Below are 15,875 nucleotides of genomic sequence, written 5' to 3'. Positions count from 1 at the left end.
AAGCCATTTGTAGTTCAAAGGGCCTCTCTCCCACTCATAAATTGAGGTACCAGATTCAGCTGTTTGCTCCTTCCTGTATCTAGAACAGGTCAAAAAAGGTGAGAAATGAATTAAGTCTCAGATACAGCACAGACAAGTGACAGTTTATTCCAATTCTCTGCTTTAAACACGTATTACCCATCTTTTGTGTCTTTGAGTGAACTAAGCTTTGACAACAGGGAAACTGTAAGTGCATTTATTTCAATCACCAAGTTTGAATTACTTGCTAAAGTACGCTTACAGCATATGGAAATACTGTTAGGGGTTTTTTTGAGCCCTAAATCTTCGACTTTGAATGTGAAGCTAGGTGCTAGGCTGAGCTGAATATATAGCAGGTGCTCTGCCAGACTTCGAAAGTACAAAAGTGCAGCTTTCACATAAAACCACTATTATCTGCTAATACTGACCTGAACACTGCAATTGTCAGAGGCAGTCAGGAAACGTATCCAGACATGAATGACCATTCCACTGCATTGCTGTGATTGCGGAGGTCACACACACATTTAAACTACAGTATTTGAAAGCTGGGACAAAAGTAGGAAATGAACACTTAAAATTCTTCAGTTTAAAATGTACTACAACGAAGAAGTTTACAACCAGCACAGTTGTTCTACCTCTTTCTGCTAGGCTGAAGTCACTGCAACTTCAGGCACCCATCCTTGGCTACTGAACCTGGTGCCAACCTCGCTTTTAGGCAGCAATATCCCATATGAACAATAGCAACTCGAGCAGTGTTCAGCAAGAACATCCAGTACAGTTAGCCTGTGTATAGCATTCCTTATAGACAATTCCTCACTCAAAAATTTTACCCACAATTTAACATGCTCACTCTACACAGGTAATGTTACTTAAAAAATACGTTTTCCGGAAAATTATGTTTGTTGATATCCATTATTAATGTCGATATTTGAGGTATGGAATGTGAGGCAAAACTGTCTGTACCAGTTTCTTGCTACCCTGGGGCATCTAAAGTCTTACAGAAGGTTGTTAAGGTAGGAATTCAGAAACTAACTAATAGCTGTTCTTACTATACTGCAGAACAGCAGCAAATTTAGTATTTATTCTACATGATCAAAGGGATTGAGGCATTTTACTTTAACTAAAGAGATGTCCAAGTTCACCACATTGCTTTGGCAATCAATAGTTAAGATCTTAATCATTCACTGTCATTTCATATTCAAAGATGCACTACCAAGTTTCAAGACTGTTAGAAGTCTAATCAGTCTGTTTTCCATTAAAATTAGGAATCCCTATGTATTCAACACTAAAACACAGACACTCCAGGTCTCTAATAATTATCTTTTTTTGTTGTTATTATTATCCTTTTTGCAGCTAGACCTAGAAGTCTTGACAAATGTTTTCATGCTAACATGCAGTGCTTGCCCTTCTGCAACACAGGAGGTGTCCTTTTCAGGAGAGAAGTCCAGCAACCATGAGATTTTTACAGATCCACAATGATCTGATTACTTGGTAAAGAAGAACTTATTTGATGAAAAGGCTATTGCTACGTGCAGATCTGTCAATTTAGGTTAAGAACACTGAAGTATAAAGACATGTTCAAGTTTCACAGACTCATCTTCTAATTATTAAGAGATCTGTTGTGTTGGCAGGACTGCAAACAGCCTCATCTAGTCAGATGCATGAACAGATGCATCAGGCTGTTGGCTGAACTGTTCACCAAGAAACAAACCCCCCTCTGCCTGTAATCATACAGTGTCTGCTGGCAGAGCAATACAGGACCTGGCATCATGGGGATTACATTAGGCTCACCCCTTTTTCAAGATCAGTAGACTATTTTCAACTTGGGCTTTTAATTTTCATCAGTCATCTTGGGTAACACATGAGCACCTGAAAGGAAAACCCTTTCTCTCTCATAGCTCAGTTACACAAAAGCAAGTACATCCAGGAACTGAAATAAGATGCTCCATGCTGACAAACACCAGTGTAAATACAAGACCTGCTTCGGACACACTTAGCAGCAGCTTGTTGCTGATTTTCCTACAATTATTCTTTATACTTGAGAATACAACAAAATAACAACTGTCACCATGCAAGTGTGATGTTCAATTCAAACATGTTTATGTGCAACAAGTTCATATATATATATACATATATACAGACACCTCATAAGACAATGTGGACATGAATCTGAACCAGTTCATACAGACAGGTTGCCAAAGATCCTTAGTATTTAAGTACCAAACAAAATAAAAGCCTTGTTAAACAAAGTTTCAAGAAGCCTACAGTGACAACCAAAACTATAAAAAACGTGACTTTTTTATTTTTAAAGAACTCAAAAGAGCTGATATTCAGGAGGATATTATTATTTCCCTGGATGATAACCATGGAGAGTGCAGGAGAAAGACCCAGCAGCACAAGTGTGGAGGTTTACTGCATAAGAGTTACCTTCTTCTATCCAGTCACTAAGTCACAAGTCACCCACAAACTCAAATTGTCCGAACTTTGCAAGCCAAGTAAGGCCCTTTCCATACAAGGAAAACACAAACAAAGTAGCCTACATCACACAGGCCCTCAGAGAGGAGTGAGTTTTGCCACAGGCGGTGACTTGTAACACTCTCAAGTTAAACTACCAAGTAAACATATTTCTCAAAAATAAAGGGGTCACCCAGAATCCCCATCAACGTACAAACAAATTCCAACTCAAGAATGCTCCAACTCAAGGACTATCAAATCTAATTTTATAAACAAAAAATACATTAGTTACTCATCTACATCACTCTAGACAGAGCAATTTTCAAAGATACAGCTGAAAGGAACTTTTACAAAAAATTGTATGCATTTTACATGCCACTGAAAAAGGTTTTATTACAAATAGCGAAGTGGATATTTCTGTGCAGGAAATAAATTTGATTTTGCTTTCTTGTATCGGCCCATAGCTCCCATTTCCCTTTGCTGCACGGGCAGTTCAAAGCCCTCACAGAGAGGCTGACACTTCACTAGCAAGGAGTTAGGGCAGCCATGAGGAGTTCCATTTTATACACAAAGTTACGCCCTTCCATTTTATTCCACTGCACTTCCTTGAACGGCCCCCGGAGGTGATTCCACTTGCTGTCCTGCAGGACATCACCTTTGGGGAGATCCTTGCACTGACTCCGTGGAAACTGCACCATGACTTTGCTGCCGCTTTCCGGACCGTTGCGTACTGTGGTGAAAGGAGATTTTAATGAGCATTTTTACACTGTACTAATTCCTCATACTAAATATTCTTCCTTGTGTATGCTATACTTTACCCCTACTCAATTCCAAACATGCTGAAAACAAACAAGGGAAATTCCCTTTCGTTTTTGGAAGCTTTTTCTTCGGATTTTCTCTCGTCTCCCACTTCTCTATGATTTTGTTGCTTTAGCACTGCATGTTCTTGGTTAGATCAAGACAGAGAAACTTTTAATAAACCCCAAAATGTACACCTTACAAATGCATTCCTTTTTCCCCAATGATGCCAGGAAGGGCAAAGGCTTTATTGCTCATTCTTTCCTTGGATGTATTCCCCACTATGTTGTTGAAATATGTATTATTTCTAGTGGATTTATCTCAAATAGACAGGATCTAAATCACTAAGTAGAGTTGTTACTTTTAATCACAAAATTCTGCAAGACTGGTGGAGGGGTGGTGGTGCTTTGTTGGCTTGGATGGGTTTTCATGTGTTTTCATGTCAGGGAGTGGTGTGTGTTGGCTTTTTAACTAAGCAGTTAGGGAGGTACCACCTAGCTTTCCCCTCATCTACCATGCCAGCCTTCTATAAAGAGATGACATTAGGCTGATTGAACATAATTTTGCCTTCATATATTGGTGCCAACTATTCCCCATTATCATCTTCTTCACAGTATGTTTGGAAACTTCTTCTGAGACTATTTTTTTTCCCCTCATCTTCCCAGTAATTGCAATGAGGCTGATCAGACTGTAGTTCCCCACATTTTCCTTCCTGAATATAGGATGTGACATTTGCCTTCTTCGAGTCCTCAGGAGCCCCGCCCGAGCCTGGTCTTTTAAAGATGATCAAGAGTGCCCTTGCAGGGACATCCATCAGCTCCCTCAGGAGTCACGGATATATCCCATCTGGTCCCATGAACTTGGGTATGCCGAAGTCTATTCAAAGGTTCTCTAACCTGGTCCTCCACTACTGAGGCTGAATCTTTGCTCCAGAATTTCCCATGGGTCTCACAGACCCATTCCTGAAGGCCAGTCTTAAGGCCAAAATAAAGTAGGTACTGAGTACCTCGGCCTCCTCCACGTCCTGTGCCATCAGGTCATCTCTATTTAACAGCAGTCCCACATTTTCCCTAATCTCTCCTTTGCTGCTGATATATCTATTGAAGCTCTTCTTGCTGCCCTGTACATCCCTCACCAGATTCAGGAGCTTTCCTATCCTTACCAATGCATGCTTGGACAGTCTCTCTATCTCCCTCCCAGGTCAACTGCTTATAATCTCTTGGAGCTTCCTTCCTATGTCTTGAGTTCAGTCATGAGCTCCCTGTTTGTACACACAGATCTTCTGTCACCTTTACACAACTTCCTGAACATAGCAATGACCATTCTTGAGCTTGAAAGAGGTGACCTTTGAAAAAAAATAATCACACAGCACTCCCGGACCCCTCTTCTTTCCATCCCATAGGATCATATCCCATAGGATTCTTTCAAAAAGATCCCTAAACAGACCAAACTCTGTTCTCCTTATGTTCGGAGTTGTGATCCTGTTGTGTATCTTGTTCCCTTCTCTCAGGATTCTGATGGTTTCTGTAATCTCTTTTTTCTATGCTAATAATAATACATATCATTAAATATATGTATTTGTATATTATATAAACCAATATTTATATTACATTTATCAAAACAATAGATTTAAATAATGTATTTATATAATGCATATTATAGAATAAAATTTTCCATGCTAATTGTAAGTAATATTTTGAAGCCTATGTAAATTAAATCAGGTATGTATTAAGTGGCTTCCTGAGCAAGGTGATGATTCTATTTAGATGTCAATTTCATACACAAAAGAGACAAGTCTCTAGACTTTTAGAGCATAATATCAATTTACAGCAAAATATTCTACAAAGAATCTCAGAAAGATTTGACTTCTATCTGCAAGAGGAAACACTACCTGAAATGGCATAGTCTCCATTTGGTGATGCTACAGTTATTGCTGATGCATTGCCAATGCTCTCCACTGGCCCCAGACCAACGTGATTACTGAAACTCAGCACATGCCATCCCATAACTTTTGCAAGCTGCTGAACTGCATGTACTTGGTGCTGTGACATCTGAAACATAACAAGAGGTTTGTTTTCTGTTCAATATTTGCAGACCACAGAAAGAATTGCTTATGGGGTCTAGCAAGCCTGTTTTCTTCTACTGTCCAAGAGTTATTTATAAAAGTGACTTTGTCTTTTAAGTTCTCTACTTTCAGAGGAGCTCTTTTTTATATGATGGTAGAGTTTTCTGTAATTGGAATTTAGACTAGTTCCTCTGCAGACAGAGAAGAACACTGTATTATGCAGTTAAATGAATTTTTCATAGGTATATGGGCTTATGCATTTTATTAAAGTATTGTTTTCGATTTACAAATACCTTTATTTAGGTCTCAAAAAATTAATTTTTAAACAATCCTGTCTTTCAATAGAAACAATACTTCTGCTGTAAAATATATAAAAATTGGAGAAAGTATTAACAGAGAAAATTCAGAAAAAAAAAGCTGAGGTTCTCATGTGCATGATTACCTCCATTAATGCTCAAGTGTAAGCACTGAGCTTTAACAGCTTAGGAGTTAAAATGCTACTGTTTTCCTGTATCATGACTTAACCCTTGTAACAAGGAAGTATCCAGCACTGTTCAACAGTTCTCTGTGAACAAGTCTGACAACACTTGACCAAAAAGACATGACCTCAGCAGAATCTGTTTCAACTTGTTTTCTGTGTCGTGGAGTTTTATATAACTGCAACAGGCCAACCACTGTTATTAAAGACCTGTATTTTGACTATTTATAATGCATACTGGGGAGATTGTTACTTCTGAATAAAGCCAGCAGCTTGTCATAAGCAATTAAGAAAACAGTGTTCATTCAAGTATCAGCTGATTTAGTAACGACGTGCAAAGTGAGCATTAACAGACAATGCTGAAATGACAGTAATTGTGGGTTAAGAACATGGCTACAGTAAATTTCATATATAGAATACCTTATTGTCTGCTGTGATTACCACTGACTTGTTTCTCCCATAGTGAACAGTATAAAGAAATGCATTTTAAATAGAAGGGAAAAATTATTACTACTACTGACCCTAGTGAAAACTGGCAGCATATTTTAGTAACAGTTGCTAAAGACTCTATACAAACATTGTTTAAATTCAGTCATCCACCTTCCCATCTTCACTATCTTAATTTGAAGTTCTAAAGTATTTTCTACATAGATAAAGGTGAGATTCTAAGTTTTTCTGTTTCCCAAACACCATGAAAAGAGAAGAATAACATATATGAGTCTACCTGAGATAAAAGGAAATCCTGCAGTTCTTGCTCTTGATGGGACAATGTAATAACTCTTCCATCTCTATGCACAACTCTGATTTGTTCAACTCCAATGTTCAGCTGTAGTTGAATGGATCTGTGAAGACAAGATATGTTGGAGTGAAAGCTTCTCTGGACTCAGGCCCAGAGGAAAGCCAAAGCACAGAGATTGAATTAAAACCTTTAGATAAGCTGAGATACATGAAATCACACCAAAGTGAAATAGAAATATAGATTTTTAACTTATAGTAGAAATATGTGCTAAGTGCCTTAAACATTAAAAAGCTGCAGCAGAGACCTTAAAACACAGTTCTTACTGCAGTAGTGTTGCCCTTTCACAGAATTCTTTTACTTTAGACAAAATATAGCTAGAACTATACTGCTCACATTTTTTAGATAGAGTGTTCACATAAACAACAAGAGCTGATAGAAACTGTATACACAAATCTGTAGCTGTGTACAGATAAATACCCATGTAGCACTTGTGTAAGATTTACAAGTGGTAGAATTAGACCACGATAGGTTAAGCAAAGGAAAACTAGAATCATGTGTTAATCTTATTGGTCAGTTAACAAATATAATCCATGCTTCTGTAAGAAAAAAATATAGAAGAAACTAGAATTAGAAGAAGCAGCCATTTTCTGCCTGCTGTTTGCTGTCGCTGCTTGGCTTTATCATGTAACCCCCTTGAACTCTGCCTTCAAGAAAGCTATGAAATGATGAAATAAAAAACTTAGCAGAACAGCAGCCTCCTCTGCTCTTCTACCCTGGTCCAAGAAGGAAGGGTATCCCATCAAAAGCTCAACAAAGATCCATATTTATCCAAAAAGCATTAAAACGCTTAAGAAAACACAAAACTAAGAACACAGAATCCCACCCAGTCATTGACAAGAATTCCTAAGACAGATGGTGCAAAGCCTACACAATGTGACAGCAACTCCAAACATTCCAGTTTCATCAGTCACCACAACAGCTCCCTCTATATGGCAGGTGACGTACTCTGTGGCATGTTCCCAGACCTGGCCTTCCACTTGTTCAGATCAAGGAAGCCTCACAGTTCCCTGCCTACCCCAATGCCCAAGTTTCCTTCCAGGTGTGCAGGGGAAAATGGTGTGTTCTATCCCACAGCCAAGACTCAGGCAGCTTATGTACTCTGGAGCCAAGACTGGAAACACACCAATGACTGTAGGTTGTCCCACTCTGTGGTCGCAGCCAGAGAGCACTGCTCCAAATGGAAAAAAACCACTGTTGATGCATTAGTGAATTCACTGCTGCTCAGTCTGCAGGCATTTATTTCTGGGACATGAAATCTTGTATTTCAATAACAATGTGCAAAATTATTGCATGAATTACATGAGTTCCACATTTCAGTACCTATGCAACCAAGCCAGGACTGAGCACTGATTAGCTTTCCATGACCACACTGAAGTTTAGAATCCAGCACATCAAATGATAACTTTGTATTCAGTCATCTCTACCCAAAGTAAATCCCCCCCCTTAAAGGTCCACTCTTATCCTCCATTTTTTCTTTGAAAGGAAACAGTGCTAATTAAAGATGTACTAAATATCTTCATTAAAGGGTAAAGTGGGTGAAGTTTTCTTAAGGTGACTGTTCACCCCACAAGTCAGAAAAACAAACACACACATAAAATGGACTCCTATTTGTCTGTCTGAAGCAAATCTAAACCTTTAAAGCACAACGTGAATACAAGCTGCCTTTGCTGCATGCTTCTACAACTAAAAGGACATGCATTCCCGTACTTACTTGCATATCTGCTCATATCCCTGAGAAGTTATTAGAACTTTAACACTGGATTCATAAACATCATTTATATTGGACCAGTGAGCCTGAATCTGAGGATCCTCAATACGACTCGCCAGACTGTCAATGGTTCGAGCAGTTCTAGAAGATAAAGCCATATTCCATACACAGTAATCCAGACAGTTTGTGCTGTTATCTAGCTTACAGGAAGCAAGGAGGTTATTAGATTTAACAGAAGCATGTGGATCAAAATTCTATTTCAGCACTGTTCTGGTGCTAATGAAGTACACTTGTTTATTCTGTACATTTCTCATACATTCTGCAGCAGTATTAAACTAGTATTACCCAGTATCAGCTACTGCACTGCAAAGAACACTAAAAAAGGATTTATGCAGTTTAAGATAAGTAGGGACAATTACCAGCAGCTTGTGTTGCAACTGTCACAGAGATCCCAAAGAAATCCTGCATTATTTCTTTTTTTTTTTCCTTTTTACTAGCCGAACGTTGTTTGGTCATATTTTTTCATAATTTTTGGTTCTTAGTACTAACAAATAAAGACTGTATTAACTGTGAAGGAAGCAGCAGCTAGTTTTAAGAACACTTTAAAAAGATCAATTATATTCTATAATGGTACTGTAACAAGAGTATCTTGTGACCCACCTTCGCCTCAAAAAGATATGCTTTGCCTGTTTTATGATCTTTTCCAGAAGTCCTTCATTTGACTGTAAAGAACTGATTTCATTTTTATCAAAAGCCTGGGGTCCTGCAAGTCTCATTCTCTTGTGGCCAAAAGGTGCACTAGCTGGATGTGGCATCACTGTCGAGCTCAGGGTTTGCTTGTGACACTGCAACAACCAACAGATATTATAAAAGGAAGTGACCAAATAATGTATCTGCAAGAAATACTATGTATGCTACCATATGTTGCTTCACAACAGGTTTTTTGAGTGTACATATGTTGGGGTCCCTCCCCTGCCATGTAGCCCTGGGAGATGGGCCCTGGGGGGGAGACACGGGGTTTCATGCTCAGCCTCATTCCCCATTGGTTGGTTTGGGTTCCCTGATAAGGCCAAGGACCCTCAGGTCCCATGACTGAGGAGTTCCTGAGGAGAGCCCCGGCCATGCGGCTGGAGAAATAAACATCTCTGAAACATCTACCGCGAATCTGTCCATATATACTTCGCTTTCCACGGGACTCCCCCCTGCAACATACATACTTTCAAAAAGTGCAACTTTTTATCAACTTGACAGCACTTTAAAGACAGTTTTTCATACTTTGCTTCCCCCAATTTATATGGGTTGTTCAAATGTTATAGAAAGTGATTAAAAAAAAAAAAGTGCCAGCTAACAGAAATTTGGTAGCATGGTAGTAGCTCCTACTAATAAGTCTTCTTTATATACATCTATGGAGACAGAAAGAATAGTCACTTTAAAAGAAAGGAAGCATTTTAGATGAAAAAAATTGAAGTACAAGAAGTTTTAGCAAGCTGTCCAAAGTAAAGAAAGGAAATTCATAGGAGAGGTGGGCACTGAGCACCTTGAGCACTTGGGCACTTCATGAACCCAATGTTCAAAATACTGGACTGTTCCACATAACTGCATGACTTGCAGAGCCATGCTCTAAGGAAATGAACACTCTCTGGTACATGGTTTCAACTTTACGTAGAGATGCAAAATTGTGCTTCTTTCCTGAAGAGACACAACCTCAACCTTGTACCCCAGGTTATTCTGCTAGATTATACAAGAACCTAAAACACTGAAGCAGAGAAGTGGAGCTTAAAAGAAACAAAGCTATTATGGCAATTGATTGTTCTTCCTTCATGAGGGTACAGCCTGACCAGATGCTCACTGACACTGCAAGGTGAGCACTATCAGACACAGCAAAAAAAAAAAAGCAGAACTGATGAACTCTACTGGAAAAGCTTTGCATGGATTTTCTGAAGTCAGCAGCCAGGTCTGAGGTTAAGTAAAGAACTAGCATTCCATGAAAGCAGTAACTGGAACTGTTCCCAAACCACCCACACCCATGGAAACCAAGCAGTACGCTGCCTTTCACAAATGGATGGGAAAGGACTGGCCTCTAGTGGCACTTGGCTGTTACATCAGTGCCACACACTAGGCAGAAGGCTAACAAAAGCCCAAAAACTCTTCAGATTTTGCCCATAGATGCATTACCTCTCTGATAAGCTGATGCAAATTATGTTCAAGAACATATAGATGATCCTCTGGATTCTGTTTTTCAGAAGCAGCCTTTTGTGACTTTTTGTCATTGGAAGAGTGACACAGAGAAATAGACAACTGCAAACCTGCACAAAGAAGATGGAAAAAAAGATTTTAAAAAGTGAGCACTGGCAATTTTCAAGGTTGCTACTGAGAACTGCTTTTCCTCATGTTTTACACTCAGTACTTTAACAACAGGTTTTCACTGTATCAGAGAAAAATCAAAGAATGATGGTGGAGAGCACAGCACCAAAGGCAAGTAAGACTTGCTATTCACTGAAGTGTTGGCAGGCCAACTGTGAACTCACCAGGTGCATTTCACATCAATTTCTATGACTCAATCCCAGACAAAAAGGAAAATCCCCAGGACCCCATTCCTTTCTCAAAGAAGGAATGATTAACCATCTTTCACATTTTAAGCAATCCCGAAATATATTCTTTGCATGATACAATCACCTGTGTACCTCCTGTAAAAACAGAGGATTCACCACTGACTGAGCCACCTTTATGCTGCTTAATTATCCTCACTGAAGAGCATTTGCTTTTGTTCTTCTGAAGATCCATTAACTCAAGTCTTAAATTTCTTTTGCATGCAATCCAGGAGCAATGACTTACGCACAGCTCCAAACTGCCACACATGCACATGGCATTACAGCTGACAGTTTTAAGTGCTGCTAACAAAAAACATAACCACAAAGGAAAACAGAGTAAATTAGAAACTACTGTGCATTAGCTGAAATTCTGTTTTTCAAAACCTTTGAAAATCAAGGAGTTTGTTTCTTCTTTTGTAAGGACAGAGCATTAAAAAAGGTGACATCAATCAGTAATTTCAATTCGTATTTAAGCAAATAATTGTAGGTTAAGAGTCTTAAAGAGCTTCGTACCTGGAAAAGGCTGGGAGATTATCTGATTTTTCACTACAATGTGAGGAATCGGTGATTTAATTTGAACAGCTTCCCGTGACAGCTGGGCAAAAATTTCTTTACATAAAAGAACATTCTGTGCAGTCTCCAATTTTGTCTGCCAGTGTGGAGAACCTGAAAAGTATAAATCAATGTGTCCAGACGGGAAGAGCAAAGAGAAGCCACCTTTTTGTTCAGAGAGCAGATACTATGCAGTAGCTAGGCACGATCATTAATAAAGCAGTCAGTACCTTTTACCCAAATGGAGTATTATCAGAATTTTATCTCAGTTAAGCAAGCACTTTAAGGTAAAACTAAAACAATCTTTGATTCAATTTTACACATATGTATATTGTGAAGTGCAAGGCCTTTATGGAACAGTGTACTACACTCCCAGGCCTTTTGTGAACTCTCCTTATAAACCTCTGCTCCTTAAGCTGTAATTTACTCTCCATGATACTTCTGGCTTTATTAAATTCACTCTATGATGAACTACCAATAATGTTCAGTGCATGTATGTGCTTTCAGAGGGTTTATAGGCCCAAAATTCTTGGGAGATTCTAGGGTGAGTAAGCACACAAGCTGTATAATGTACCCTCAATACCATATGAAACACCTTATAGAACAGCACTCTGTCTATGCTCAGGACAGCACCAGCATCTATATCACAGACAACTGTGAAATAAAATCCTGCCGGTTTATTTCTAACTCTAAAGAGTAAAGGATGGATTTTGAAGCCAAAAGTGTACAACTTCACATACTGGCACACGTTAAATGAATCAATGTACTATCTGCCAAGTGAGCTGTTGGTAATTAACACACAGACCACCAGGAGAGTTTCAGACCCAGATAAAACATGTGAGCAATAGACACAAATGATGCATTTTGAGCAGAGTTAAGAGTGAACAGTCATGAGTTCAGCTGAACTAATGGGATGTAACTGATTGAAACACAACACCTTGGTTTGATTTCAATTATGGGCTCAAATTTTTAATGTCTAACAAAAGGGGTTTCAGAACACTCAAAATACAACCCTAATAATTTTGTTTCAGAACTGAATAAACACCTATGAAAAACTGGAGAGGCATGCTCTGAAAGCATCATTTCCAAAGCCCAACCAGCACCCAAACAGAAAATTTCAGTTTAAATAAGGTAAGTCTTGTTCAACTCTTCTTCCCAGCTGTATGCTGAAATTTTCAAACAAGCATCATATGCAAACTCATTCATTAGGAACATATTCATAAAACAACATATAAGCCATACCTGGTTTTGATTTTGGCAAGGGTCTTTTAAAGAGATTGACTGTCCCAAGGTCACCAATATCTGGAGCTTGTTTCTGAATAGAAACCTAGGCAAGAGCAAACAGTATTTAATGTGTGTTCTCTGTTGCAAGCATAAAAATACCGAAACAAAACTCCACTAGGTTATTAAGGTTTTTCTGACAAACCTTGATATATGCTGATCCCTCTAAATCACTTGGAATTTGAACATCCAAAGGACAGTAATCTTCAGGTATCTTTTTATCCAGGTCAATGTCAGTGTTCTTTATCACCTCAAATGTGCCATGATGAAGAAAAAGGGAGCCTGAGTAAAGAAGGACAAAGACATACACATTAAATATAAAGCACCTTCTGCAAATGAAAAAGCTTGTATCTCTGTTTTGGAAGAATATGTATTTCCAAGTCTCCAAATCTTCAGAGTTGCACTTGATTTGACAAATTTCTTAATGACTTCTTAAAAAAACCCAGGTAAATTAGAAAGCTCATGTCACTGCATAAGCATCTCAGTCCTCCACAGTGCAGTGTGTAATATTTTACAGTAAGTAAACACTGAGTATTTAATAATTATGGGAGGAAACCAAGAGTTTTTCAAAACTGAGTCAACAGGTGCAAGGAAGGAGAAAAAAAAGATGTTTGGTTAAAAAAAGACAAAAAGTAAATGTGCGAAGTTTTGCAAGCAGGTAGTTAAAGGTACAACACCCTTATTCATTTAAAGGAATTCTGATAATGTTTGGCTAAAAGTCTTAAAACTATGACCATGTTCTGACTGTAAAAGATAACTCTATAGCCAGTCATTCAGGAACTGATAAAAGCAGATACCCACATCTGTATGTCCTAGCTGCGTACTTTTTTTATCCAGGGCACGGTTCACCTAGTTCAGGGTAAATCAACTAAAAAAAGACACATAGCCTGGGGTACATCTACAGCTTTTTCATTAACAACTCTAAATTTGTCTTTCCCCTCCCTCACTGATGACAACAGGAACTCGACACATCCAGTTCTGATGCCTGCTTTGTACCTACATCCAAAGTTCTGCGGGATTCTGTATTCACTTTGTCACTGCATAATGGCCTCTAGAACCCTGAGCTGGTCACCCCCTTTTACTGTAATCCATGAAATAAGGCATATTCTCAGCATCATTTCTCAACTGTAGCAATAATAGAGGTATAATAGTCTATCTTCAATGTCACTCTTTAGTCACATGGTTTACCTTTACCTGGTCTGAATTCTGGGGAGCCAGGAGTTAGACATCATAATCCTTTTGGGTCCCTTCTAACTCGAGATATTCTATGATTTTCTGGTCTTTGATTTAAAAAAAAAATATAACCCACTCTTCATTTTTTTTTAAATGCTTTATGCACCAAACGTAGATAAAAGCCAAGGATTCACAAAGGCTGCCTGTCAACTGATCAACTACACTGCAAATGCAGAACTGTTTCTGTGAACAAATTCTTAGTAAAATACTAGAGTTAGCCTTTAAAATCACTTTCTGGATTGAGGATGGCAAGATATTTTCCCCGATACTAAAATATGAGTTTTCCCGTTATAAACCTGTCTCATAAATACAGTAATTTCACAATGAAATTATTATGAGATATTCCATCTCTTTTTTCAGTTACAAAAAGAAAATTTCAGAAAATACCCATCCTGCTGAAAAGGACCCTACTGTTTACCTGCACTTCTGTAGCTCAGATCACCAAGAATTTTATCTCCCACTTTTCTCAGCTTCCAGTGCTGTCTCAGTCTTAGCAGTTCAGAGTTGAAGTCTCTTTGTCGCTTATTTTCCTGGTTTTCAGCAACCGATTTGGATAATCTTTCTGCACCTTTCAACAGAATCTGAGCTGCTCCAGCTAATGACTTCTTTTTTGAAATCAGCTGTAGAAACTGAGGATTCTAGTACCAACAACAACAAAATAAAAGAAAATAAAGAGATACTTGCACCTTAATTCACAAAAGATTATTATTTATTATTATTAGTGGAAACTAACTGACAGTGATTGATAAGTTGGTTTTGCTGGATGTCCAGTAACTTACTCAGAATTATTTTCATACCAGCATTATACAGCTGGAAGTAGCATTTTGACTTAAGAGCTTCAGCAAAGAGGCTTCCGAAATTGGCCTCAATTCCAATTCCCAACCTTACTCTGACCCTCAAAGCATTGCACTAGCACATAAAAAGGAACATTTTGATAAATCTTATACTTATCACAGGTAAAAAAAACCAAACCACTGCAATAAAATCTTTAGCATCAGGCCACACAAAGCGTGCAACTAGGTACAACATACTTGTTTTGGAGGAAGGGGATCCTGCCCGACTGGATCTAGAGTCATGAACTTTTTATCCTTCACAATGCTAAGAACGTCATACAACACACACATCTCAGTCAAGGCACTTCTTAAGTTGTTCCTCACTGAATCCCAAGGCCAGAGGGATGGCTGAAACTTTACCAACCCTAAAAATAAAACAAAGGAAGGGAAAACAAAGGACTTAAAAAAGGTACGGTATAAGGCTCATTTTTAAACCTCAGAGACATCATAACTGCACGAAATACAAAAGGATATCATATCAGCAGCTGCCTTTTCCACTGCAATTTACTGGGACCCGATCACGAATATTCTGACCTGCCAACCACGGGAACCCCCGGGGGAAAGGGAAAGCAGGCCAGGCACAACCACCCGCGGAGCTGCAGGCCGGCACCGCCACAGCTCCGCGGGCCTCCACCAGCTGCATCCCGGCGGGAGAGCTCGGGCTGGGGGCCCGTCTCACCTTCTTCATCCTCCGTCTCGCCCGGCTCGGCCCAGGCGCGGCCCGCCGAGCCCGGCTCGTCCTCCTCGGAGCCGGAGCCCTGGCTGAAGTCGATGCGCTGCGCCAGGCGCGCCAGGTTCTGGGACATGGAGAGCGGCTGGAGGTAGGTCTCGCTGCCATCCAGCCCCACCTCCTGCACCTGCTTCTCGCACGCCGACTCGATGCTGATGCGCACGGCCGGCACGCCCGCCATCTTGGAGCGACCCCCGCCCGCGCTCGGCAGGGGGCGGGGCAGCGCCGGCGGGCCCGGGAGGGGGCGGAGCCAGCGCCGGGCGGGCTCGGCCGTTTCCGGCGGCGCTCGTGAGAGGGCGGGGCCTGTGCCGAGTAGGCTCGGCTGCCTCCGGAGG

The 15,875-nt window shown here is 39.7% G+C and overlaps 1 protein-coding gene across 1 annotated transcript; it reads right to left on the bottom strand.

Moving 5' to 3' along the window:
* Positions 1-122: 122 nt before the first annotated feature.
* MED17 (mediator complex subunit 17) lies at positions 123-15,773 on the bottom strand. Its single transcript, XM_039563370.1, has 12 exons — positions 15,490-15,773; positions 15,009-15,175; positions 14,396-14,615; positions 12,890-13,026; positions 12,706-12,790; positions 11,425-11,577; positions 10,496-10,626; positions 8,981-9,165; positions 8,324-8,461; positions 6,538-6,655; positions 5,162-5,321; positions 123-3,202 (listed from the first exon to the last, which is right to left on the bottom strand). The coding sequence occupies exons 1-12, from the start codon at positions 15,719-15,721 to the stop codon at positions 2,997-2,999; spliced, it is 1,932 nt and encodes a 643-aa protein (XP_039419304.1). The 5' UTR covers positions 15,722-15,773; the 3' UTR covers positions 123-2,996.
* Positions 15,774-15,875: the final 102 nt, after the last annotated feature.

Source organism: Corvus cornix, chromosome 1 (assembly GCF_000738735.6).
Source record: "Corvus cornix cornix isolate S_Up_H32 chromosome 1, ASM73873v5, whole genome shotgun sequence".
In the NCBI taxonomy this organism is placed as follows: Eukaryota; Metazoa; Chordata; class Aves; order Passeriformes; family Corvidae; genus Corvus; species Corvus cornix.
This window is presented reverse-complemented; position numbering and strand designations above follow the sequence as displayed.